Here is a 27,856-nt window from a genome sequence, read left to right as displayed (position 1 = left end):
GATCAACTTTTTGGTTTACTTTGAAACATTTGTCAGAAGAGTATTACAGAACTTTGTTCAAAAACTGTTTCACTTAAAGCAGGTGCTTTTACCATCTCTTCAGCTTTTGGAGCCATTTTGCTATTTCACTTCAAACAAATATCCCTTAGCTCAGTCATGCTCAGATGAACACCCAGAGCTCACATAAAGGCTGCCTATTACCAGAAGTTCCTCATTTCTTAATTCCTAAAAAAGACCCAGGGACAGAACTAATTGTTCAGTACTGATCTCTGACATATGTACCTTTTAGCTTTCATCACTGTTGTTTCTTGTTGAGGATTAAGAGGAGTTTTAAATGTATCACAGACTCCTGTGTGAAGATTTTATGTTTCTGTAAAGAGGAACCACACTAACATTCTTGTGCGAGCTTGTGTCTTGATTCTAAATATCAAGACATGCACAACATGCTAACTAAATCCAAGTGACTACAAAATCCAAGGACAAAACTGGCCTGGAAAAGGAGCTTTCACTCCCTTATTGATTATAAAGCAGCAAGTTGAACCTTATCTATCATCTTGCTTTCCAGTACTTCCCCCAAAAAAGGACTGTTTGGACATTTCATGAAGGGTAATTTCAGACTTGAAAGCATTAAGTGCACAGGTTACAAAAACTTCAAGTGAAGCAAGAATTCTAACAAAAAGCTTTCTTTGCAAAGTAAAACACAACACTGAAAGCCAAGATCCAGTATTACAGTTTACTGTTTAGGAGGTACAGAGGGAGTAAGTGCAGTTTTTCAAGGGTAACTTTTCTGCAGTTCTGCTGATTATCTGACAGGATCCAACAGATCTACGATTACAAAGATGCTTTGAGAAGCTTAATAAATATATATATATAATTACATTTCCCCTATGATAAACCTCAGTCTCATGCACTGACCTATACTATGCATGTAAATCATCACCTCCAAGTTTCTTCTATCCCATTAATTAGCCACTTACATCTTCTCTTCTTTAATTTTTAAAATAGTAAAAAAAGAAACAAATATCAAATTTTTGCAGAAAAGAAAATCCATTCAAACATAACAGAATACAAAAAAGTCAAATAAATTTACAGGAAATTGATTCCAACTCACTAATACTTGCTTTTGTGTGTATTATTCTGGAACTTATAAACTATACATACTACTTTGCTACTGTTTTTACATAAATTTTAACAGTACTACAGAATTGAGTAACGCACCAGGAAAGACTTTCACTGCAAAATATTTGTACAAAAAAGAAAAGCCTTTGTAGAAAGCATAGTGGTTTTTATTGTAGTCTTAGAAAATATTGAATTATGAAAGATACAAAATCAACTGTTGTAATTATCTGTTTATTTTACAATCTGTATGCCATCATACTCTTATGGCTTTAAGATAGTCTGTCCAAAGTATTTTAAAACATGCTTTAAGAAAGTATTTTACAATTTCAAAATTGAGTATTTCTCTACTGAAAAAAACACAACAAAACTCCAAAACATTTACCTGAGAATTCTGTATCATAAAATTGTCATTCATTCTTAACTTTTGCAAGTTGATGATATAGGCTATAGAAGTCAACATGCAACTTGTAGGTCTATTTAATTAAATAAATATTTTTAAAATTATTTAGATGAAGCTGGTTAGGAAAAAAACCTACCCTCCAACTTCATCAAGTTCATCATAGGTTTAAAAACACAACATGAATTTTTACCATATGTCAATGACAGTCATGATTTCTGCACTGGAAGTCCTGCACAGATTGCTGGGTGGAATTCAGACCCTGGCTGATCACCAGACTGCAAGAGTGGAGCACAACTCTTTGGTGGATATTCTGGCCTCTGAACTTGGTAATCACTGACATTGTTTTCCAACACCCATAGCCAAGTGTGTCGGGGGTTTGGACCACTGGATATGTTTAAGTTCCCAGCCAGTCATTCTCTACATATATGCTCCATCCCTTTATAACAAACATTGAACCCAAGGAATTCCATTTCAGAGTATGTGTACTTTTAGGACAATGCTATAATGCCATTATCCACGTCATTTCAGATTATCACCAGCTTTAAAAGTAGTATTATGCATGGAAAGTAGAGAGGTTTGGGGCCTTCTGATTTGTTTTTCACTGTTTCTTGTTGGTTTGCTTTTTAAATAAAATGGAGCCTTAGGAGCAAAACACTGCCCAGGCTGGCAGCATGGGAGGAAGGATTAAATTAGCCAGGCATATATGGATGCTGGATAAAAAAATCCAGAAAGCTTCATGAGTAATACACATACAGGATCAACATACATAAATGATAGTAATTTAAAAGAATTTCAACTCTGCAAATATATCCAAAGCTGTAGAACTCTTATGGTATCTGCCATATAGTATTTCTTTCTGAATTTCCATTACTGCAAGGGCTGTGATTTATACAAGCTATTCTCTGTTAACATACAATTTCCCCTTAAAAAAGTAATTACATATGATGAAAATCCAAGGATTTTGCTAGAGATTTAAATAAACTTTCAAACCCATTGGTGAGGTAGTGTAGTCACTTGAATTACGCGCTGGTTATAAGAAGTACTGCTGAAATCTCTCAAATTTTTCATTTTTGTTTTAAATAAGTGGCTTAATAGTCTTAATATAGTTATTAATGCTATGTTACCAAAGGGAGGAAGGGGGGAAGGAAAAAAAAAAAGAGCCTTGTCAAGAACAAATTTTGCCTCACTCCAAGATAAAACTTCAAAGCAGTATTTACAATAGTCCTTTGCTTAGTCACTGCCCACTGTACACGCACATTAAAGACACAAAAAGCTAATATACATTCTGAGGTAGGAAATGAAGAATTCCACTGGCTTGTACAAGATTCTTCATGTTTTGTAAACCAGCAAAACCAAAACTTTTCTGTGGTGAGGTTCAATACTTAGTTCTGGTGTGAGAATAGTATCTAAATAACAACGCATCATTAGTACACAATATGCATAAACTACCATGTAAAAATTTAAAAAAATGGGGATAATTTTTAGTGGCTGAATTTCTCCTTTGCAAAGTAAATAAAGGAAATCCCTCCATCTCAGTTCCTTATTATACTTTCTGTATGTTTATACTTACAGCACAAGCCATTGAAAATGTACTAGGCTTAGCCATAAAAGTATCCTGAAAACTAAAATTTCATTAATGGTCCCAGTGATCAGAGAACAAATACATTTGCCCATCATTTTAGGTAATCAGGCACTGAAGCCCAGGAATTTGATGCCTGAATACCCCCCCAAAAATTAAAAAATCTGTCCTTAAACTTTCACAATACTTTGATTCCAACTTATCACAAACAGCAGCAGGCTTTAAAGTGCTAGGACAGTTAATTCACAAGACAGCAATGGATTTTAACAAGCATATGGGATTCAGATGCCAGAGGATCCAATGCACACTAGTCTAAGACTTGCATCAGTTTCAAACTTGTGCCTTTCCCAGTATGCTGTTGTTCCTGCCACATAATTTAGGGAAGAGAGCAATATGCTGCAGCACCTCTGCTGTTTGAGTTGAACTGTCTTAACTACATACTGGAGAGCTAAGACAAAGGCATATATTCAATAAAAGCTGGCTCTGGTACAGGGATGGGAACAGCAGGAAGCAACAAGCTGGTTCCAGAGTGCACCTGCCAGAATCTCCCCATACTGTCATGTTATTTAACCCATGTATAAAATAAACATTTTCAGAGCTATACGCACTTCTTAAAAGTTTGGCTACCGGGGAAAAAAGAAATCTTAAAGAATTAAGAATTCCAAGTATAGAAGTCATTGTGCATAAACACATATCGGGAGGCTTTTCTTGAGATGCAGAGTGGCATTAGGTACTGTGGCATAAATCAGAGCAAAGGCTGCTCTTTACCTGAATGAAAGCTTCCTCACAAATAAACATCTGTGCACAGAGTTTACCTGTTCCAACAGCTTTCCTAAACTCTCCTTGGCCTCACCACACAGAAAAAGCTCCAAGGCTGACACACACAATTTACACTCTAGAACTACACAGAGCAAATCCAAAGCTTGCCAAGTAATAGAATGACCATGTACTTGTCAATGTAGTTTCAAAACACAAAAGTTTCATCTTTTCTTTCACTTAAGTTACTTTGCAGTAATGCTCAATCCCATTTTTAGTTGTAATGTTGAGAGGCTGGCAATAGGGAGAGAACTGATTCACTCATCTGTAGTGCATTTGTCAGTCATTTGCTGACAGAAGTCTGTGATACCACCACTCTGCCCACACTGTTCTACAAGTGAAGTTTTCTCCAGTGTTCTTACAGGAACTGGATGCAGTTCTTGTACTTGATTGTATGTTGCATCACACACGCTTTTCACGCACTGATAACAAGAACTCTGCTCATTTGTAGGTGCAACACCTGAAAGACCATCTGTTAATTCTGTACATGCTGGTATCGCAAGCTCACTATCAGATGGAGCTGTTCGTTCTCTCTCCGGGAACAAAAATGAAAGAGGACAATCTGAGGAAGAATATTTTGCAAGTATTTGTATTTGCTCGTGACTCAAGGCTGCTTCCTTACACACCTGCTGGCAAAGTCCAGTGAGATTCTGCTTTGTCTCACCCAGAGTTGACAAAATGTGGTTTCTTTCCTTCAGCAAGTTCTCCTTCTCATTTTGCTGCAAAAAGAAAAACAGCATTTTAGTCTGCATTTTAATGCAAACACTATGGTTTATGTTCCTATCAAAGCTAAAACAAGGCTGTAAATAATCTGGTTTGCAATTTGGTAGTAAGGTAAGCAGCAATAATATCAAATGCCTATCAAAAAGGCAATCCTAACCTCTCTAGAAGTGCCATCAACTCAGCCACTTGAAGTGATTTTTCAGACACACAGCTTCTTCAAAACTCATGTTGGCAGCCAAAAGAGTAATTTGCAATTATTAAATAAATGAAACCAGCTTCACTTACTATAAATATTCCTGAAACACTAATTCTACAGGGTAATCATTATCACTGGGCCAAATTAAGCAAAGCAGTCTTCATAGAGGTTTATATTGTAAAAGTTTAATGTTGAAAACCAGACATCACATTTTCATTATTGATACTACTCTGGTAGATTAAAATAAATTCAATTCTAGAAAATGCCAAGTCCATTGTAGAACAAACAATGGAGTTGAGAAAAGTTCCTAGGGTAAACAGAAAATATAGAAAAGTTAAAAAAATAAAACATGCTGAAACTGTAAACAAAATATTTTCTCTGGAAATGTAGCAATCTGATCTTTCAAGGCACTGACTAGAACAGAAGTTAAAATAATTTAAAGAAGAGGAGGAATGACAGATTGGTGAACTGAAGAGACAAGAGAGGTGCCAGTAGATAGGTAACCTACTATTGGAACAGGAAAATAGCTGCTGACTGCTTGAGTTTTATTTACATAGCTAACATACCTAAAAGTGGCAAATACCTCTCAGACGTGAAATAAGACTGTCCTTACAAGTAGCTTACAACCTAGTTAGTAATGCAAAAGGATTCTCCAAACACAGGGCAGCAGAAGCAATGGCAATTCTCTAATTAATATCAAGTAGAAAAAAAAAAGTACCAGTTATTAAAAATGAGCCTTTTTTTGTTTGTTTTTACTTTAATATCATTATTTTTTCCAAGACCTATTATACAACTGTCTGAATATGAAAGGACATTGATAACTGAGGCCTAATGATGGAAAAAAGAAACATTTGAATAAAGAAAAATGAGGAAATCGCAAAGGACAGGAAACAACTAAGACCATAATGAAGCAGTTGAAAGAAAAGGACCAAAAAAACCCCCAGAACAAACATGCCACACATTTGGAGTTTTTTATTAAGATGCAGAGTTTTGAAAACATACAAAGCTTTGAACAGTTTTTAAGAAATAGATTTTAATAATACACACTGTGTTTTACTACTATTTCTATGTCAGCTCACTCTTAGGTTAATTATTTCCAATGCTTTTCACATCCTCTCTTGCAGAAGAAACTCATACTGCAACCTCTACAACTTCTATTTGAAAGAACTAGCTACATTTAAGTGGGATTTGGCAAGAGAAGCAGTTTTTGCCAGTCTTTTTGCCTAAAATTATTAGAAACTTTGCTAATAAACTACTATTTGTCAGCGTACTGAGAGCAGCTGTTGCCAGATCTCCCACTCTGAAATCACTTTATGCAAATTTTGGGTATGTAGAGGGACCCAGCTGTGTATTACGGACTGATGAAATTATCTAGACTGCTGTTTAACAAACTTAACATTCAGAAATGCTTACTTCATTGTAAGTTGCCCACCACCATCTGAAGTTGTTGACAGATTAATACATTTAAATATTATTGGTTTCTTGAGGTCATAATAATCAAACTGAGCACTCTTTTAACTCTTCTGGTGAATAACGTATCTAGTTCACACACTTCTTCCCTCTGCTATCATATATATAACAAGATCTCAATTACTATAAGCTGTGATCCAAGAAACGTATGACACACATCCTCCTCCTGAGCTCCAGAATCTTCAGGAAAGGTCAAGTGAAACGACCAAACCTAATTCTCCCAGGTAACAGTCACATTTAGTACCAAACAGCATTTTTATTCAATAAGTAGAGCTTATCAGAAGACTTCAAATTTTTCAGAATCACTTGGGTAAGAAGGTACCTCAGGAGCTGTGTAGTTTAACCTCCTGCTCAAAACAAAGGCAGCTCTGGGTAAGATCAGGTGGCTCAGGGCTTTGCTGAGCCACATCACAAAAACATCCACGGAGAGAGCATGCACAATCTTCTCTGGGTAACCTGCTCCATTGCCTGCCTGTCCCCATAGAAAGAAGTGTTTCATTATATGCAATTGAAACCTTTATGGCAATGTCTCATTCTTCTGCTGTGAAGTACTGTCTTCAGTCCCAATGGCTACACAACCTTAAGGACCTATTAGACCTATTAGGTCTGCTACAGCCATCTCTCCTCCAAGCAGAAAGCCTATTTCCTCTGCCTCTCATCATAGGAGTACTTCAGGCCTGACCATCTCAGGGGCCTTCTACTAACCTTGCTGCAGTTTGTCAATGTACTTCTGACACTGGGAGGGGTCAAAAGAGGGCAAAAGATTCAGTCTTACACGTGCTAAGCATATATAGGAGTACAAACACCGTTCTGGAAGCACTGCTGTACTCCTGTTAATACAGCCCAGAACACTGGTGGCCTTTTTTCCAGCCTGGACACACTGCTGACCCATGCTCAACCTTCTGTCTGCCCAGATCCCTAGGATCCTTTTCAGCAATGCTATTCCCCAGCCCATCACTCTACACATGCAAAGGGTTAGTCTGTTCCAGGTATAGGACCTTGCCAAGAAACACCAAAAAAAAAATACTACCTTTTAATCTGAGAGAACAAAAACCTGACAAGCACCAACAAATATAAATTAATACAGGACATGCTGCACATACTGGAAGCCAGGATGAGGAATTGAACCAAACAATATTTCCTAACAGGTTATAGCACTGAGTATTGTCTACTTGTCAAGAGTTTTCAAACTATAGCTACACCATATTATCTTCTCTCAGAGCCTCATTACAGAGGATAGCATGCAGAGATCAAAGCCTAAGGAGGAACCAGTCTGAAGTCATCATGCATGAAGCAACCTGGATGTACCACGCAACGCCCTTCTCAGATGTCTCTTTTCTTCCACTCACCTGGAAATTATGCCTAGACAGGTCAAGTTTCTGTATTTGTGCACAACTTACACAAATTTGATACATAACATCAATCACTGTCAGACATGCTCAACAGATTCAAACAAGGTTTTTTCAGGAAGTTCTGAAGAAACTTACTTGCACTGTTGTAAAAAATAAGCAACCGGAACATATTTGTGCCTAGAGCATGAGTCATAACTCAGACCTCACTTCACAATTCTCAACTCATTGTCTAAACCTTGAACAGTGATACCTGTTGAACAGCAGATAGTCTGTTCTAGCACAGCTCCACAGAAGAAAGTATATTATACTATGATTATCAGTCACTTAGTCAACTACAGGTTTAATTTTGCAGATAAATCTCTCATTCTCACCCCCCTAAATGTTGCACAACATTGACAATATGACAATAAAAACAGGAAGAAAGTTCTGAACTGTCAGAAATGCAACTTCTCCCTTCAGTCAGAATAATAAAACTGTTATTAATGTGATCACCTGACTTCCCTCCCTCAAAGAGCATCTTCTTCATTCAGCACTCTGAATGACTTGCTCTGTACACTCATTAGGACTGTATGGCACTGCATTACTTCCTCCCATGCCTATCTCCTTTGCTGCAGAAGTGTGTGTAGTGAAAGATGATGGATCACTTCAGGAAAATAAGTTACTAGCTCATGGCACTTGCATTAATTTTATTTTCCTTTTCTCTGTGAGGTCATAAGGGGAAAACTCCATAAACTCCATAAACAAGAATTATGAGTACAGTAACCCTAAACAACTGAAATATTTAGTGCACATGGTATGATCAATTATGTAGCCGAGATGACTGGGTCAGAAATCAAGACCAGAAAAATGCCACTCACAATTATTTTCTTGTCAGTAGAACCTCAGATTATCCACATTACTCTTTAAGTTAAATATTTATCTTTTTATTGCCTTTTAAGAAGGAGAAATAATATTAACAGATGGCTGCAGAGAAATATGGATGCATCAGTTCCTCAGTTACAATCTTGATACAACTGCTAAAAAGGCAGCAGCTTCCTGTATTCTGCTGTATCTTTTGCCTTTCTGCAAGGATCTCATGTTCAAGATTCAAGATTCAGGAAACAGTTCACCAGCCCATGTTGATATGTTACAAAAAACAATACTTACACAATTAACAATTGCATAACTGTAAAGTTGATCATGAGCAATACCATGAGCTACCATGAGCTGAATAACAACAGCACAAAGCAAGAAAGCATAAAGAGGCGGAAAACCAAGTAGAGCTCAATGCTGATGGGCTTCAGAAACAGTGTTCACCAAAAATGATGCTTTAATGAACTTTTCTTTGAATTGAAACAAGTCCACAGAAGGAATAATGCATTTACTTTAGATTAAAGCACTGAAAATCCAGAACTCTATAAATCTTTTAAGACTGATCTAAGCTCAAGTGGAAAAGGTAGTAAGCCACCTCACTCTCAAACTATTGCCAAATGTTCAGTCAAGAAGTTTAGAGAAAGACTCAAGTCAACAGTAATGAGCATTTATACATACCAGTTTTTCAATTTCAGATTCAAGATTTTGTATGCAGTCAAGTTTTCTCTTACGACATCGCTGTGCTGCAATTCTGTTCTTACTTCGTCTTCGTATATCATGAATACAGTCCAATTGTTCAGGAGTTAATTTATGCATTTTCAGAAATGACTGGAAGTCATTTCTGGAAAGTGAGATAATCCTTTGTGCATTAAATGGCAGTTTTACCTAGAATGTAAGATAACAGTTGTAAATCAAAGGTGAACATGATATACACAAACACCAACAGGCCAATTCAAGTTTCATTTTAAGCATTCCTTACCACACAACCCATCTTTCTTCCTATATCTCAGAGACAAGAGTAAGCTAATGTAGCTATCAGGTGGGATTTCAACTGGATGAGTTCAAACACTGATGAAATAACTGAGTACTTGGCATATTTTCACTTGATCCTCAAAAGCATATTTGGAGTAGGATGAAATTATCCATGCACACAGCAAATAATTAGGTGATACACTCTAGGAAAATAAGTTCTGGTCAGGCAGTGCACAAAACAGGTGTCAAGAATCACTAACAGAGTCAATGGTTCCCCTAAGCTGCTAGTAAGACTATATCCTTCGTACATTTTTATACCTATAGTTTTATGCAGGAAAAGTTCATCTGAAACAGACAATTACCTAAAACATAAAAATTAACAATATTTGTCTTGTATTTCTTCTGGAGAAGAGAGAACCAGGCTCTTGCTACTGTCTGTACACCTGAGCTTCAGAAGGAGCTTCTGAAACATATACAGATCATGAAATTCTGATTAATACTGAAGAACATCTTTACCACTACAAAAAAAATAGCCACACATTATCAAGTATTTGACTAAAGACACTATTATAATCCTTACATTTGAATATATTAAGCAGCAGAGTATGTTACTTCGCTGTGGTCGAAGACCTGAATTTAGTTTAAAAAGCAGAGAAACCTCTCCTGTGTTTGGCTACCACCAGCGACCAGCAAAGAAAATGAGAGTACTGCCCTCACCAATGATGCCAACTACTTCTTTGTAATGTAAAAGATGAGGAATGTATTGTCACAGAAATAATTCTAGGCATATAGTAAAATCTTTTGGGATTAGACTACTTATGTATGGCATCTGCCTAAACACTAACAAAACAATGACATAAAGGAAAGAAGTGCCAAGTAATTTTCTGCAGTTAGAGAAAGAAATTTAACATCAGTTTTAGAAAAGGCAATGCTATTAAAGCTGTCTTAAGTACACAGCTACCAAAGCCAGCTTGAAACCTTAATTTTCATTTTACAGTAAATCTGAAATATTTCTTTCTCACCTCCCCACAACTCAAAATAAAACCAAGAAAACTGTTAAGTTTCTATAAAACAAACATTCCAAGAAGTATAATTGAAATAGACAAAAAAAATTATGAAAAACTTCCCATGCCTCGGTTTAAGACTAACAGCCTCTTCTGATGTAGTTTTTCCAGAAATACATGGAGATCTAATACCTAAGCATCAACCACTTCAATATCCTATCAAAAAATACTTTCTAAGTCTCCCTGAATTAACAGTGACCTGCCATATAAACCTTTGAATGGTTATTTGAAGTTTCATTTCACAGATTTTTAAAACAAGCAACCACCAAAAAAAATTGGAGAAAAGGAGACCCAGAATTAGGTTTTTGAATAGGGCCTTGAGAGACAGGGAAGCAAAGGACACATCAGGATGTTCTTACCTCACACTCTTGTTCTCTTGCTGAACAGGATTCACTGTCTCCCTCGGTGTCAGTTTCCGAATCCTCTCCTAAACTCATCACATAATTGTAGGAACACTGTTCTTGTTGTTGTCCCTGAACATAATCTCCACTGCTTACTTCAGAGTTGTTGGAGCATCCTCCAGTACTAAGGTTGCTTATAAAGGGGCAACTGACGGAATTCAATGTTGCAAAAGTTCGTTGAGAGGAAGGTTCAGGGCTTTCACTGATCCTGATACCCAGCCACGGACACTCTGATTTTTTCCCTGAATATACTGGCTCTTTTGAAACTGCAGGTGGTAAATGTATTTGACAGGCTTCTGTGCTGTAAATATCACTCCAGAACCCTTGAGCTAGATGTTCTGCTATCTCTCTCTCCACACTGCTTCGATCACCAGCTGATGTAATGTTAGTGGCTTCCCTGGTGCACAAATTGCTACTCGAAGGTGTGTCATCTCTACTTGCAATTTTGTCATTCCCAACTCCAGTACCTGATACAGTTTTTTCAGCTGAGACTGTGTTATTTTGCATACTACCAAAATTGAAGTTACCATATTGCTCACAGTTACGTAAAAAAGACACAGAATTGAGTCCATGAGGTGTGGCATGGCTTTGGGGGAAATCAGCAACATCCATTTTCTCCACAGGACAGGACACATTCTGAGCCACAGAATCTCTCCTTGCCTCTTCCTTTTTCTCAGTGCTCTCCTCCCCTTCTTCCATTTTTACCTGAGTCTCCTCACATTTTGAGACCAGCTGCATAGGTACACACTCCTGAGCTTTTTGTATCCCATCATTATCAGGTATTTCCTTCTCAAGAAAAGTTGCACTTGGTGCAGCCTGAATGTCTTTAATACTGGGACTTGACTCTGAAGTATGAACTTTGTCATTTCCAAAAGCTTTCTGGAATTTCCTATACTTTGGGCATTGGGAAGATAAACTGGAAGTATTACCCTTTTCTGAGTGTACAGGATCACATGTTTGACTGGCATTATCTTCGAGAGCAGGCAATGATTTAGAATTTTCTTCATCTTTACCAAGCTTTGTGTCAGGAGTTTGAATATATTCCTTTTCTAAAAGTTCTTCTGCTTCATCATCTATTTCCAGGTCTCCATCATCCACGCTGCCAATTTTAGGGTTTGTTTTCCGACAATGCGGTGTGCAACACTTCTTCCTAGGACATTCCTGCTGATCTGATTTAAAGTCCAAAAATTTGAATTTGAGAAACTGAAAGCAAGACTCTTCAATGTTGTGTACACCCAAAAATTCAGCACATTTGCAAACTTCAGAAACATTGTCTTTGTTTAAAATAAGTTTAGCTGTGTATGCAAACTGAAGCAAAGGACTAAATCCTTTCAGTGTTACCTAAGAAAAAATAAAAAAAGTAGTATGGTAAATATGGATTTAAATAGAGAAGCACACAGAACCCAAATTTACCTGTGGACAAACCATGCCAGCAGGATACAGTACAAGACAAAAGTAAATTTGTTCTACATTTGTTTCTGTAGAAAAACTTGTTTCACACATTCTGAAGCAAACCTGATACAATTTTATCCTGTCCATTTTGGGGCAATTATCTTCTTGCCTGTGATCACTCTCTTAATAAAACTTGCTGACACTACATTATTAACAAGTGAAAAATATTGCTATACACTGAAAACCAGTAATTGGATTCCAACTTCACAAAGACATCCTTCAAACCCAAGTTGTACATTACTCAGTCTAGAATAAGATAAATGCTGCTGATATTTAACTGTTAACTCACTAAAGAGCAATTACTGTTATTTGGTCAGTCTTATGCATATTTATATAAAAAGGTCTGAAAAGATGAAATTTGACTACACATTATTTTTTATTACTATTGCCATTGACCCTTTTCTTACTTTCATAGCTGGAAAGAATTCTACCCAGAAACCACCCCAGAACAGTTTAAAGCCTCTTTGGAGTAGGTAGTTTTACTTATTTCCATCAGTATAATCTCAGTTTTTGCTGCAGAACAGTAGGCTACCAGGCAATCCAAAGGAAAAAAAAAATCCTGTATCTTTACAAACTGAACAAGATCATCTTCTGCACATGAAAAAAATACTATGCAATCAGGCAGAAAGCTGTAAGCAAATAATTGTATTATAAATTACATGATGCTTCCTTTAGTCTTGAGAGAGAACTAGAGAATGTAGTTATGTTCATTATTACCACTCAAACTCAATTCCATATTCTGCCCCCCTCCTTCACTGAAATGAAGAAGACTTTATGCTGATTTAAGTGCTGTATTAATGCACTAACTATACAGAATTTGTTCTGCCGGCAAGATAATTAACTATACATGCAATTTAATTTGGGAATAATTTGAGGGTTTGCTTTGTTTTTTTTAGTGGTTGGTTGATGTTTTTTTAATAAAGAACACATAAACAACACATGAAAAGAAGTTGAAGAGTTCTGCACCGAGGCAGTTTAGTAAAACTGTTGAAAACCCTTATGACCCATTTCAAGAATTCTTAAAATAGCATTTTAAACACTCTGGAGATAAGTTTTCTGTTTACACCACCACATTAACTCATCCTTAATAATGTGGGGAAGGAGAGTGTAAATAACAGTGTATCCATAAGCAGGCAAGAAGTATTTAAACTTAATCTAGCTAATAAATCATTAGGGCGGATTTACAAACAAGTGACTTTCATGTATGAAACCAAACAAAACAAGTACAATATTTCAAAATTGTACAGTCTTTCTATATAAGGTAGAAACATTTATTGTTAATAACTGAAAGGTTCAAGAGGGGAAAAAACATCCTGTATTCCTTTCACTTTCTCTTACTGACTTATTTCAAACTATTTAGCAGTTCCCAGAAGAGAAGCTCAAGTTGCAAGTCTTCAAACACTTTTACCACGTAAGTGATCAAACCAAACTATTAAAAGGTGAGATTCACTGTTAGTATTTTTGCTTGCTTCATCAGTAGGTTTAGTTATTACATTATTAATAGTAAATTTCACTAAGAGTCCTCTTAAGTCTACTTGTAGTAAATATCAGAATTATGTTCCTCCATTTTCTTTACAAACTCTGGTCCCTTCTAACTCTGATTTCACAGGTTCACGGCAACACTGTTGCTTTGTACCAGCTACTATTTTTCCCCTCTCCAACTTTGATATACACTTCTTACTCTTCCAATTCCCTATTTTCTCTATCATCCCAAAGCAAAATTCTCACTTTAACATCAGAAGTTTTACACACCACTTATTTCCCTCTTCTGCTCCAAATCATGGGTTTATGTTCCCCAGCATCCTTCTTCCCCTGACTACTTAACAGTCAACTCTTCAGATTACTGCTACCATTGAGCACAATCTGAGCATATGGAGGCTCTTCACTTTTCATCTGCAAGCACAGCATTTCATATCAAACTCCAGTCACTCGCTTGCCTCATGCCTCTTATAATTTAACTAAATTCCAACCAGAATCTTTAAATATCTTAGATGTGCCAGATATGTAAGAAGTTTTATTTCCTATGTTGAGTTCTGGCTCATTTCCACTGAATGTCTTTGAACATAATCTAATGAATATATTTGAGAACATGTATTTGGGGGGGCAAAGAAAGCAAGTAGTTATAATACATTTTCACAGTCTTAAAGTTAATAAAACACAGTAGAAAAAAAAAATCAAGCTGCTAACATGTGTAAAAAGGAAGGAAGCTGAGTAGAAGAAAATTGTTAACAACAGCAAGAAAGGAATATAAGTACAGTTTTATCACGTAAACATACAAACCCAAATCTTCATGATACTAATATAAAGGTTTCACCACTTTAAACTTTAATTTGTTCATTCTTTACTCCAAAATTATTATCTTTTCATACAGGAGGATTACTTCTGCAGTACCTCTTTACCATTTAAGGCCTGTTTGTTGACAAACTTACATGCTTTGAAACAGGTCTGTAACTTTAAAAGTAATATATAATTACTTAAAAAAAAGTCTCCCCTGTACATTCCCCAAGACAGCATACTCTTATCTTCAGTCTGATGTACATTCTGATCTGTCTAGCCTTCACTTTAACCAACAGCAGCTTTACAAGTTAGAAATTCCTTCCCTTAGTTCTCTTAACCTCTCAGCTGGGCAACAGCCTATTGTAATACAGAATCGAACAAAACAGACTGGAGGCTCTGACAGGTGAAACACAGAAGGGAGGGACACTCACCTCTTCCGGTAAAGTGATGATAAGATCAGTATCCACCTGGCCCACAATTCTTGAAAGGAAGTAACTGCTGCAAGCTGCAAGCACAGCTTTGTGAGCCCGAAATCGCTGATCTTCCACTAAAATAGTAACATCACAAAGAATATCTTGCTTTCTCTGATCATCAAGACTGAGAAGTACGTTGGTGCTGTGTACTGAAGATTCATATGCAAAAACCACACTATTCTTCTCACTTAGAGACATTCTGTATCACAAACGGTAGTGTAAGACTCAGCGGAAAGCATGCTTCTGTTCTTCCAATCTGGAGGAAGAAAAAAACAAGTCGTACACGTGAAAGTCATATCCAACATAATACTAAAACATAATAAACAAACTATTAAAGATGTGTTGCCTTATGTTTTTAAAACAAAGATTAATACTCAATATTTTGTACACATTAATACATAAATACATACTTATGAACATTTGAAGTACCCAAGTCTTAGTATACATATCTTAAAACACTGCTTTAGTAGTTTCACAGATTGAAAAAGGGAACTCTTTTTCATGTGACTTCAGTGATAAAGAACAGATTTTTTCCTCAGTAAGTGTTTAAGTCATAACTTTACTGTAACACCTAAAAATTATTTAACCTTTCAATTTTAATTATCAGTATATTCTGACTCCAACATTATAAAAATATAAAAAGAAATTAAAAAAACAGATGCATTCAGCCAAAATTCAGCAAGAGTATGCAAGCTACTTCTGTTTACTGATTGACCCAGCACAGAATGTGTTCTGTCTGCTTCCAAAAGTTGCCTGCCTAGTAAACCAATCAGGAATTGGTAAAATACTCTCATTTTGTCTATAGTAGGTTGGTACTTTGTTTTTAAAGCAGATAATTTCTCTTATTTTCCACCTGCCTTAATTCCCTAACGCAGCCTTCCCTCCCCCCGCTCATCAATAATATTTGAATTGTCATGCTTGTTAAAAGTTTCTTTTCCTAATCAATCAGTAAGATTCAGCTCACCTGGTGAAAGAGCAAAGTTCTGAAATAACAGTATTTATTGGATAACAATAGTAAAAGTTACATGACATGTAAAACACTGCCTTGAAATAAACTAATACATAACTGAAGCTATTACTCAACTCCTAGTCTTTGGGAAAAAAAATTTTAAAAAGTTCTGGGAAAAAGTACCTCCCTAGGGAGTGAAAAGTCTAAAAGCATTTCCCAGTTTGAGCTTTACTCTGTATTTCTTAATTTGTGTCTTGTGTGTATTGAGCCTTTCTTCCAAAAAAAAAACCCAAACAAACAAATAAATAAATAATAATAATAATGTTTCTGCAAGGAAAATATTATATTGCTAGGAAAAGTGTTACCCTAACAAACTAAGCACTGAGATGACACAGGACTCTTCAACCCAAGCGTTACTGTAACTGAACACAGTTGCTGACTACAGACTGACGCAGGCCTACCCAATCACCATATTGCTCAACAGAGGTTGTTATGATATGCCAGCTCCCAACAACAATAAAACTGTAGCCATTGCAAATCTTCCGTTTTCAAATATGGGAAACTTTCACAGCAAGGGGGAGGGAGGAGGGCATGGTGATCTTTAAACACAGTAGGGAAAAAGCCATCCACCCTGCCAGTTATACTCCTAGTTACTCACTACTCAAGTTATTTTTGTGGCATACAGGCATTTTTTAGTGAACTTTTGAACAGAAAGAGAGAAGTAAAAGATCCACATTTTCAATGGCAGCAGTAGCACAGTACCAGTCTGGACTTGGGTAAAGTGTGGTACATCAGCATTATCTATGCTTCCTGCTCCCTCATGGAACACACTACACTCAACTTCACAGTCAACTGTATCACCAAAATGTTCAGATCATAACTTGGCGAAGATGAAGAAAGTAAGTCTGTTTTGGGGCATTTCCTTAAATATGCAAGATTTCATTTTGTGAAAATAAAAATTCTGATGAGAAAAAGGTTACACAAATCAGGCTTTTCCCCATTAAGCAACAGCTGTTAACCCTAAAGGGCTTATTTTTGGAAGCAAAAACACAGATTAGACGTTTTCATATAGCTAATGACAAGACTGAAGAGATTTGTTTACTTAGGAAATATTTAATTTTCAGTCAACTTAAATGAGAATTATTAAATAATTCCTTGTGAAAGCTATTAATGAAATTCTATTATTGAGGATTAGCTTGAGTAGTAACCAATAAAAGTAATGTATTCCTAATTTGTTTGCTCTATGTTCTTTAACTTGTCATATTCATCAGATACTACAGCACACACAGTTTAGCAAAGTATGAGACTGTATTTTTTACCAAAAAAAAAATAAAATCAAAAAGGAACAGAGGACAAAATAAAATGGAAGACTAAATTCTCACAGTCCTCAGATAAGACAACCCATGTACCACACATGCTGTTCTTGGATCCCTTGTAAAATAAAAAGTTCCAGTATCCAATTCAGCTCATTATAGCTCCACAGCATGGAAGGCTAAAAGGAAAAGTAGTTAATTTACATAGATATATGCAAAGAACATTCTACCCTACCCAGACTGAAAATGCTGGTTGTAACAAAAAGCATCAAACAGGAAAGGGAAAATGTAACCACTGTAAAAAGCTGTAACACTTTAGAGAAGTACTAACAGAGGTCAAACTTGTGAATGTCTTAATTCAGTTTTCCAGTTGTGTAATAAAGGCATAGTACCACATTTATTATAGTATTTGTCAAGACAGCCAACAAAATTTTCCACAGCAGTGCAAGTTCAAAATACACTTGTCTGTAAGTAGATCTGTTATATACACATCCACAAGACTTGCTGTTGTACCAAAGAGAAAGAGTACATCTCTTCTATGAACTGTTTATTTTTTTCTTCTAATTTAGCTATTCTCCTGGACCACCAAGATTCTTAAAATTAATTTTATTTATGGATGGACAAAGAGAGTAAAAGGTGTGGAGAAAAAGATTCAGTGGTGCTTTTTAACTTACGAGCTCATGCTGCAACTGCTCTACAAGGACAGGGCCCTCTAGGCTTTCTTCCTGCCTGTTTTACATAATTTCATTTTCTACAACTATTATCCATGAGATTTTTTTTTCCCCTCTCAGACAATTCAAATGAAAGCAGCAACAAGTTACTAAAGAGATGGAAAATGGACACTACAAACAATGCTAACACAAAGTATTTTTGTGGAAACCAGGCTAAAACCCCTATTCTATGCTATTTTTATTTTAAAATTAACACTTAAGCAAGGAAAAATAGAAGCAGGCACACATAACTTGTAGAAGTATTCCAAAAGTCAGCAGATGACTGTATACTTAAATCACTGCTAAGACAGTGTCAACAACCACATGAGTGTATGCAAAAGTTGCTAAAAAACCCACACATGCAAGAATATTCTTTAAGATGTCTGACCCAGCAGTTACTATCAAAACTAAGGGGAGTCCAAGATGATCTTCCAAAACTTAAAATAGTCCTTACAATCCAAGTTGAAAGCATTAAAGAAGAAACAACATGAAAGCTCACTAATTCCATAACCTCAGTTAGTGGAAGAAAACTAGTACTGTCAGTACAAAAGCATTCCTCACATTCCTCCCACCTGAAATTCTGAACACTTAATAATCTCATGGTCTGTAAAGTGGGAGGCAGAAGGGTGGGGAGGGAAGGGAGAGAATGTATATAAACATACATGCATGTATCAAACCTACATAAAGGAACACTTGAAGCTGAATGAATTAAATTCTGTTTTGAAAAGACAACAAAGCATGCTACTAAAGACAACGAAGCATGTTACTATGAATTTAACACTCTTTATTGGACAGTGATTTTGAGATTAAAACCGTTTGGCCTGAGGGCAAAAATATTTTCTCCTAAATACTAGTTATAAAACTTGATTCTGCTTTATCAAAGTTAAGTACGGCAATTTTTCCTCCCTACTAGCATAATATTCAATAGGAAAATTATGTTTAACAGTTACATGTAAAATTACCATATTTTCAATAAATTTAGATATATCTACTTTCAATTGACTAGATATTTCAAAGAATGTAAAAAATACTATCTTAATGAGACTAAGCACTGCAACAACATTTTAAGAAAGAATACACATTAAAGTACACAGCGTAGAGATTAGAGCAAGATGCCTACCAACACTCACTAGCAAATACATATCTCACCCGATGCTCATTTTTCTCATGCATTTAAAGTTATGAACTAGCTTACATTACTAACACGGAGGTAGCTGTCACGTATAGTAAGTATAAGGGACTTTAAAATTAGACTGCAGGTTTGCTCATCCATTTGCTTACAATTGGTAGGGTAGCAATTACTGCTCTTTAACTCCTAGTCGACTACAGAATAAAACAAGTTAGTTAAATGATCCTCTGCTTCTTTCCCACACAATTTCTGCTTTCAGGAGTCACTTGGCGCAGATCTTTAAGTAAACTATAAAGTCTCCCCAGCTGATTCTCAAAAGAACCCAAATATATACTCCAAAGATAACATTATGGCTGAGACTATGTAAAGTTTCAAGCAACAGTTGTTGCTAAGTTCCAGGAAGAAAGTAGTAATAAAGAATATTATGCAAGTGTTCAGGGCCAGATAGGATGGAGTTTTGAGCAACCTGGTCTAGCGGGAAGTTTCCCTGCTCATGGCAGGGGAGTTGAATCTAGATAATCTCTGAGGTTCCTTCCGATGCAAACCATTCTATGATTCTGTGATTCTAATATTACCTTGCAATAGATAGCATAGGAGTAGGAACATATTACCAGGACAAAACGCACAATAGCATGTGGTATTTCTCATCCACACACAAATCTGGCACAAGGTAGATAAACTTAACAAGCTCAGCAGCATTACGGCAACACATAGAAGCCTGCACCCAACCTCCTGTATTCAACAAGAAAAGTGTTATGCAAGAGCTGAAGGAAGCATTGAAGACTCAAGTTGTCAATGAAGCTGACAAAAGCATGCACAGAAACCAGCTCACCTCCATACACTTGTCATAGGGCAAGAGAAATGCTTGATGATTAAGTATGTCTCTAAAAATTCAGACAATTACACAGTCCTGGAAAGGGTTCTGTATCGCATACTAAAAAAAAAAAAACCAAAACAAAACAAAAAAAAAACCATACTTCTGAACATGTTAAGTAAATCTAGAAATACTGCATTATATATTAAAAAAATGTATATATGCATTATATAAATTAAATGTTATTTATACAAAAATGAAACCAGTAAATGTCTGCTACAATAGTTCTTCCAAGAAAACCGCTCCCTAAAAGTCAGGGTTTTACACAGCACCACTTTCTCAAGTATTTAATGCTAAAGAGTAATTTCCCCCATTATGCAAAAACCAGCAAAACACACAGTGTATGTATACTGACACCAAACACCAAATTGAGCATTTTTTTGTGTTATTGAACCCAAAATTCACAAACTTGCCATGATGAAGTCCTTAGTGTCTGCAAAAAGCAGACAACAAACAGAAATCCCACTCAAAGGTGAAAGTTATATGGCTAACCAGAAGCAACGAGATGCAGATGTTTAGACAGCATCCAAAACCTAAAAAAAATAAAGAAACTGTACCACCCATCAGCTTACTGCAAATATTAACATCAGCAACAGATATACCAAATCTTTGCCACTTATCCAGATGCCCACTGGACAACTACCAAAGCCTCAGCTTTTCTATAGAGAATTTCTAATACAAATGTTCTGTCAAAAATACTTTAGTAATTAATGCCAAACATCATAAAAATCAAACTACTAAATAAAACATTAGAATTTATTTACACTTTAAATGAAGATTTAAAAATAGTACCTTGCATTTTGCATCAGTTAGAAAATCCCCCAAAAAAGCCAAGCAGTTTTCGACTCAGCTTCTCAGTAACTTAGAAAAACAGTTCAGATGATAACATCAATTTTGTAGCTTATAGCTGGCTTACTGTACACCTGCATCACTCTTCAGAACAAAGAAAAAAACAGCAGCTGGAGGTGTCTCTGCCTGCCTAGGACAGCTGCCAGGAACTCTACCACAGAAAAACTTAGAACAACAGTTAAGAGGGCTAATGCAGAGACAAATCCAGTGTCCTTTAGTTTCTACACAAACACCACAAAAACTGAAAAGGGTGAGATTTTAACATACAAAGGGCTATGCTTTACAGCTAAAGAGAGTGTTTTTCACATCGGACCACATGACATGGGAAAGATTCACTGGTGGCACTAGAAGAAAATGCACAACTAGAAAGAATGAATGAGTCACAGAAATGAGATCCATAGGCTCTGAGACACTTGAAGGCAAACTGCCAAAAAATACTAAAGTGGCTGTTAAAACTGAGATACAGGTTTGAGAGGGCAAATCACTTTAATTTCTGCTTCTATTTGCATTATGATACACTTCTGATTTGTGCACACATTTACCAAAATCATTTTTTAACATTCTGAGGTTGAATATTTCAAGCGTCCTTAAAAATACTAAATCAGAGCACAGAAATCCATGGAAATCAATAATGGTCAGGCCTTTACTAGTTGGAAGGGTTGCATTTTCAGGAAAGACATAGCTGATTTGCCAAACTTACAATCTAAACTCTTGGCACTAAACCTAAGAACCTGGAAAAAAAAAAATAAAAATCCAGTATCTAATGGTCACCAAGATACAATGAGAACTCACATGCATTTGCATTCAGTTGAGTCTAGCATCCAAACCTAATCACTGTGAAAGACTCACAATCAAATAGAACACAAGACTGTACTTTGTTACCATCACCTGTAATGACTTAATAGCAAGTGGAGTAATAAACCTACACCACCTGTCTTAAGCTTTACTAAGATACCAATGGTACTAGCAATAGCTAAGCGAAAGTGTATGAGCTATAGGAGTTACATCCTACCATCCATGCTTTCTTTTAAAGAGAAATAGGCTCTAACTTATTTTCCATCAGTCAATAACTCCATTTCAGGTACTCCTAAAAAAAAAAAAAAGCTAATCTTTTATTCCTAGACTCTGATTATGTGCCTCTACCGTCACAAACAACTCAGTCTACACATACAGCTTTTTTTCCTCACCTTCAGCTACCACAGATTTCCTGTAAATGATCCAGCCCAAAAATTACCCAATTTACTAAAAAAGTAAACAAAACCCTGTTCCTTAGTCTTTTCCTACTTAGTGAGCAACCCTCTACTACTACCATACTGGGTATCAACCCTCTGTAGTAATCAAAATAACCCTCACTTGTACACAAGTAGAGATCTTGAAACAAAAGAAAGCAGAGAGTGAAGCTCCCCTTCAGTAGGTGCAGAACCTAAGCAGGACACCAGTGCTGTCACTGCTCTTTGAGCTGGTTGAACTTGGACACTCAGATGCAATTTCAGGTGTGATCACCATCACGACAAAACTAGCAAGATAAATATATCACCTAGCAGACAATAAAGGTCTGCTCAGCTGACACCATGCTTGTAATATATCTGTACTCTTAGAACACTTTAAATTCCTGAACAGTTGGAAAAAAGACACTGTAGACCCCAAAAAATAGCTTGAAGAAAAAAACCAAACAACCTCTGGGTGCTATTCCTGACTTCTATGCTGATCTGTTGAGCAAATTCCAGTAGATCACTTGTCTTGGTCAGTTCCCTTAAGGTGGACATCTACTTCATCCTACAAAAAAAATTCCGTCATCCACAGATATAAAGTACAACGGGACAACTATCATTTACTACCATTAAAATCAGTCTGGATAAGAGACCATTTCTCCAAAATACACTGCAAAGTCTTTTTTCTACAGTTTTATATCTATGTCCTTGCACCCAGCTACCTCTCCTTTTAAGGAAATAAAGTTATTGTACAGATGAATGCCTACAGCAGTTAATAGCTGCTGATTCATGTTATGCTGACAAGGAATGAATAAGCATTTTAGTTGTTCATGCTTATTGCTCTCCATCTTTAGTTCTAAAAGACTTCAAAACAAAAATGCTATTAGAAAAAAGCAGAAACTAAGCTTTGCTTCTTAAGAACAATGCTTCCTCTTCTAGAAAAAAGTAAGTCTCATCTTCAGATGATTAGCACATTCATAATTAAAATTCTAAATCGCATTCTTTATTAGCCTAAACACCTGGATGGTATTGTTCACAGCTTAATTACATAAATAAGCTTTAAAAAAAATTATTAGGTTGTACTTCTGAAACATAACTCTTACCACAGCACTTGGACTCTTGTCAAGTCACAAACAAGAATTAAAAAGAATCACGGGAAGTCTGGCAAGTTTTAAGTCTGCACTGAGAGCCTTGATTTGTTTTCCAGGTTTTATGCCTGAATATTCACTTTTTTAGTATTTGCAAGCTATATGAGAGTGTGGGTGAGGGGCAGAATCTGAGATTCCTAGTAGCCACAAGATTCTAGAAGCTGGGATTTTGAAGGAAAAAAGTGAATGATTGATACTGTGTAATCATATAAACTTTCCACAAAGCAGAGGTTTGAATAGTTTCCCTTAGAAGGTGATATCAAGCAGTCCATATCAAAGACAGGAAAAAAAAAATACTACTGCTTTGCAGTTTACCATTATTTCATACAACACTAATGGTTTAATTCTTGGATTAGGGATAAAAATGCTAATGTTGGATTTGGTTTGTTTCACTGCTAAAACTGAAGTAGAACTGAAGGGATTTTAGAGGCTCCTTTGCAAGAAAATCCCATTATTTATAATCCTTCAATTCTGCTAGTATTCAGAGTTACCCTGGAATGATAACAACACTGCACAGACTTCCTGAAGGTGTGGTTCACCTAAAAGAACCTCAAAACACCTAACAACAAAAACTCCACAAATATAGCACCTAGGAAAATACTAGTAGAAACTGATTTTATCTTTGTAAAACAAGAACTAGGTTAGAGAATAGACTGTTCACTTAGAATAAGGGGCAAACTGGCACAATGTAAAGTTTGCACAGCTAACATCTACTATCAGCTCTTCCCTTTAAGGACAAATACATTTGCATGTATAGCTACATATTCTACTCCTTGCCACAGTTAAACAAACCACATGAATTACTTTGGTTTAATGACTGTCAGAATCCATTCACATATGCATTCAAATATGCATATCAAAATATTTATAATTAATACTAAATTAACTATCTGTGGCTCTAACGTATCCAATTCCAACACAGGAGGACATAAGAAGCAACCTGAAGGAACTGAGAACCAAATATATTGGCAAGTCAAATATAATACTTTCTGGAAATTATATTAATAATCTTGTTTCTTGTATTAGCTTTTTAACTAAAATTTGTTTCCACAACTGTTCTTCACAATACATGAAATTGAAACAAAATTATGCAAGTATTTTAGACATAAATCAGGAAGGACTTCAGAGGCATTTCTATAAAAACAGAAAAGCACAAGCTGATCAGAAGTGGCAATATTTATACAATATGGGAAAAAAGACACAGAAGACCAGACTTCAAATGGAAATTCTAGTAAAGACCTTCACCAAATCACATAAAGTTGTGTGTCAGTTCTCCCGTGAGGAGACTGTAGACTATGTCCTACGTGACATACAATGTTAAGACATGGCCTTACTAGTTGAGCTGTAAGTAACTATATCTGAGATGGAACCAAATGAAATACTGATCATAAAGGAAGCACAAGCAGGGATAGCAAATACTATCTATTTACTTATCAATTGCCTTTAGTCAATGGGCCAAGACTGGAATCCAAACTAACACCTACAAACATTACCTGGGCAGTTCAAATGAAATAATTCACAGATAAATTATCTCAACATGATTCTGTATATTAACTGAATATTCTGAAGACAAAGGCACCCACTTAAAGACATTCTGAGTGACTAATACCCTAGGCTACTTCTTCCACTCTCCAGTATGTCTAATGATTAAACTCAATTTATTTGTATTTCGCCAATGCTTCTAAAGTCAATTTGCCCTTCATAGTGCACTTCCCCCTCCTTTTTAAAGCTTCAGTAGCTGACCAGTACTCTGTCCTGCTAACTTACATTTATACAAAATACTAAGGTTTCTTTGTGTTACTTAACAAGAACAAAACTTCCCTCCATCCTGAAAAGGGCCTTAACTGAAAAATACGATATACTGCTGGAGATGGTGTTACTTCTGTGATACAGTCCATGATCCGATACAGCAAAGTGAGCCCTTCAATTTTATTATTTTTTTCCTCTCCACTTGATACCTTATCCTCACTGTGCTCATAGGCTGCATTCATACAACTTAGTATTTTTTTCAGCAGTTATTTTTTGCTCACTTCAGGTTTTGTTCCTAGCCACATTTGCCTATATTACCTACGGCTTAACTAAGGATCGCACAGAAATAGTGCGACTTACACTATAAATAGCACAAAGGGGTTTTTTTACCCCTAAAAGCTCCCCCATGAAACTTTCAGTGGTCAAATTCTAAGGGACAGCTAAAATGTCAGCACTCAGACAGAAACGTGAATCCTTCGACTAACCTACCACTCCTCCCCTTCACATCAGCACATCCAGTGCAGGGAGAAAGACAGGTCTACAACTAAAATTAAATCTATGAAGATTTTCTATGAACACCTCTTGTCATCTTACAAAACTGGGTGGAGGGGGGGGGGAAACATCATCACAAGGAGACCTGGCAAGCTGCCTTTCCCTAAACCACAGGACAAAGTTATCTGGGACTCATACAGCTCATGAGCAAAGATAATGTCTATTCTATGTGCAATGAGAGTGCCACTTGATCTAAATTCTCACACAGGGTATAGTTTTTAATACTAAACAATTCTTATATTAATATAAATAGGATTGTAAAACCTATTAAAAGCAAATAAATACCACACCAACATCTTATGTGTTTTGAGTATAAAACATTAAAAAATACATAGATGGAAGTTAAACCTCCACTTCAGCGTCTTGGTCAGAATCAGGAGTGTGATAGTGAAGCAAACTTCCCAAACAGCCCACTTAATTTGCTTTTAATCACTTCACAAGATGGACCCAGACAACAAGAGTAGGTTCTTTTTTTACACTAAATCACACTTGGAAATGTACTCTAGAAGTACTTTCAAAGAAGTCCAAATACTAAGGGATTTGGTAGTTAGCTCAAAGGAAGCCCTTCTGAAAATCATACAAGGTGGATAACCTGTTTTTAGCAAGAACTTTCTCTCTGCAAATCTGCCACTTTTGGGCCCCACTACCTGCTAACGTACACACAGACCTAGTCACACAAGTTAGGGCATACAGCAGTAATTAAACCATTAAAATTATCGTTAAAGTTAAACTCATAAATGATGAAGTAAGATTTCTAACACCTTCGTTTCTTTAATTTGGACTCCGCATGTTTGACAGGAATACACTCTTGTTTTCTCTTCAGTGTGGCATAATGTTTGAAATTAAAGAATTGACTCTATTACTCATGTACTCAGAGTGCTTTGTAACCTTAACCTGCAATCTTTCTGGATTGCAGTTATTCCATTATTACAGTCAAATACTATTCACACATCGAAAGTGCCTTCCTGAAGTGCCTTGAGTTAACCTGTCAAAAGTTACCTCGTGATGAAACTGTACAAACAGTTATCTTCACTTTACCTTTACCGGCAAAACATGTGCTTTTTTTTTTTTTTTTCGTTTTTAACTCCACAAATGTCTAGAAAGCGCAGTTGTATTTGAATTTGGGATCAATGCTGTACTGCCTTACTAAAATGAAGAATGTAAACATAATCTGGCAGAAAAGCAGGTGACAATTCCTTTATAATTACTACGTTATCAGCATGCCCCAAAGCATGCCAAGTATCTCACTGTACGGAACAAGACAGACAGGATTTGGATCCCCTTGTTTACGGCGTAAAACCAAGCCTCCCCCAGCTCTTACGGCAGGAAACAAGCACTACACACACCAGCTGCACGTTTCGCCCGGGCAAAGCGGGGTTCCTACCGGCTTCCCGGCCGGGCTGAGCTGCCCCTTTCGCACAGGACCGGCGGCGCGGGAGAGTCACGGGGCGCTGAGTAACGCCTGGCTGCCCGGCCCGGTGGCGGCGCCGGGCGCAGGCCTCAGGGGAAAGCGGGAACACCGGGAGCACGGCACGGAGGGGCTGCCCCGCAGCCGCCCACCACCCGGCGCCCCGAGCCCACAGGGCGCCTCGGCGCCGGCCCGCCGCTCCCCGCGGGACCCCGCCGCCCTCCCTCGCCCCACCACCCGGCAGCGCCCGATCCCGCCGCAGCGGAACAGGCAGCTACGCCAAAAAGGCAGAGCGAACAGGAGGAAGCGAAGGGAAGAGGAGAGGGCCGGGGGGCCAACACCGCCAGCGCCGAGGCGCCTCGGCCGCCTCCTCCTCCACGCCCCGCGCCCGAGCGGCGCTGCCCTCGCCCCCCCCCCCAGCCTCCCTCCAGCCCAACAGGCACGGGACCGACGGACGGACGCGCGCGGCCGGCTCGGCTCAGCTCAGCTCACCTCAGTGCCTGCCGCCTCCCGCGCGGGCCGGAGGGCAGCGCCGGCCCAGCCCCCCCCGCTCCTCCTCCTCCTCCTCCTCCTCCTCCTGCCGCCGCCGCCGCCGCCCCGGGCCGCCCGCTGCTGCCTCGGGCTGCGGCCCCACTGCGGCGCGCGCGGTCAGGTGACTCCCAACAACATGACCCCCCCACACACCCCCCCCCCCGCCACCCCGAGTCGCGCGCACACCCCGCCCGCTGATTGGCCGCCCGCAGCCCGGCGCACTGCGCGTGCGCGCCGCCGCCAGCCTCACCACCCCCTCCCTCCCCCCCCGCGCCGGGAGCCGCTCG

The 27,856-nt window shown here is 37.6% G+C and overlaps 1 protein-coding gene across 5 annotated transcripts; it reads right to left on the bottom strand.

Annotated features, from left to right (window-relative positions):
• Nucleotides 1-719: 719 nt before the first annotated feature.
• On the bottom strand, nt 720-27,602 carry BACH1 (BTB domain and CNC homolog 1). Of its 5 annotated transcripts, none has more exons than XM_051607905.1 (6): nt 27,531-27,561; nt 22,648-22,746; nt 15,105-15,402; nt 10,903-12,285; nt 9,186-9,392; nt 720-4,633 (listed from the first exon to the last, which is right to left on the bottom strand). In XM_051607905.1, exons 3-6 carry the CDS (start codon nt 15,342-15,344, stop codon nt 4,172-4,174), a joined length of 2,292 nt encoding a protein of 763 aa, XP_051463865.1. In that variant the 5' UTR covers nt 15,345-15,402; nt 22,648-22,746; nt 27,531-27,561; the 3' UTR covers nt 720-4,171. The 5 variants fall into 5 exon arrangements, with proteins under 5 accessions (XP_051463865.1, XP_051463863.1, XP_051463862.1 ...); XM_051607903.1 differs by lacking the exon at nt 27,531-27,561 and adding an exon at nt 20,080-20,181 and having other exon boundaries at nt 22,648-23,021; XM_051607902.1 differs by lacking the exon at nt 22,648-22,746 and having other exon boundaries at nt 27,531-27,602.
• Between the last annotated feature and the right edge of the window lie 254 nt (nt 27,603-27,856).

This window comes from Apus apus, chromosome 1, assembly GCF_020740795.1.
Source record: "Apus apus isolate bApuApu2 chromosome 1, bApuApu2.pri.cur, whole genome shotgun sequence".
Taxonomy (NCBI): Eukaryota; Metazoa; Chordata; class Aves; order Apodiformes; family Apodidae; genus Apus; species Apus apus.
The sequence above is the reverse complement of the archived record's forward strand: the minus strand, read 5'-3'. Positions and strand labels throughout refer to the sequence as shown.

Excerpts from the sequence above, each read along its gene's own strand:
- BACH1 (XM_051607902.1), bottom strand. The coding sequence starts at position 15,344 with ATGTCTCTAAGTGAGAAGAATAGTGTGGTTTTTGCATATGAATCTTCA. Across the intron at positions 12,286-15,104 it reads TCATCACTTTACCGGAAGAG|GTAACACTGAAAGGATTTAG; the intron begins GTGAGTGTCCCT and ends ATTTTTTCTTAG. Across the intron at positions 4,634-9,185 it reads AATCTGAAATTGAAAAACTG|CAAAATGAGAAGGAGAACTT; the intron begins GTATGTATAAAT and ends TTCTTTTTGCAG.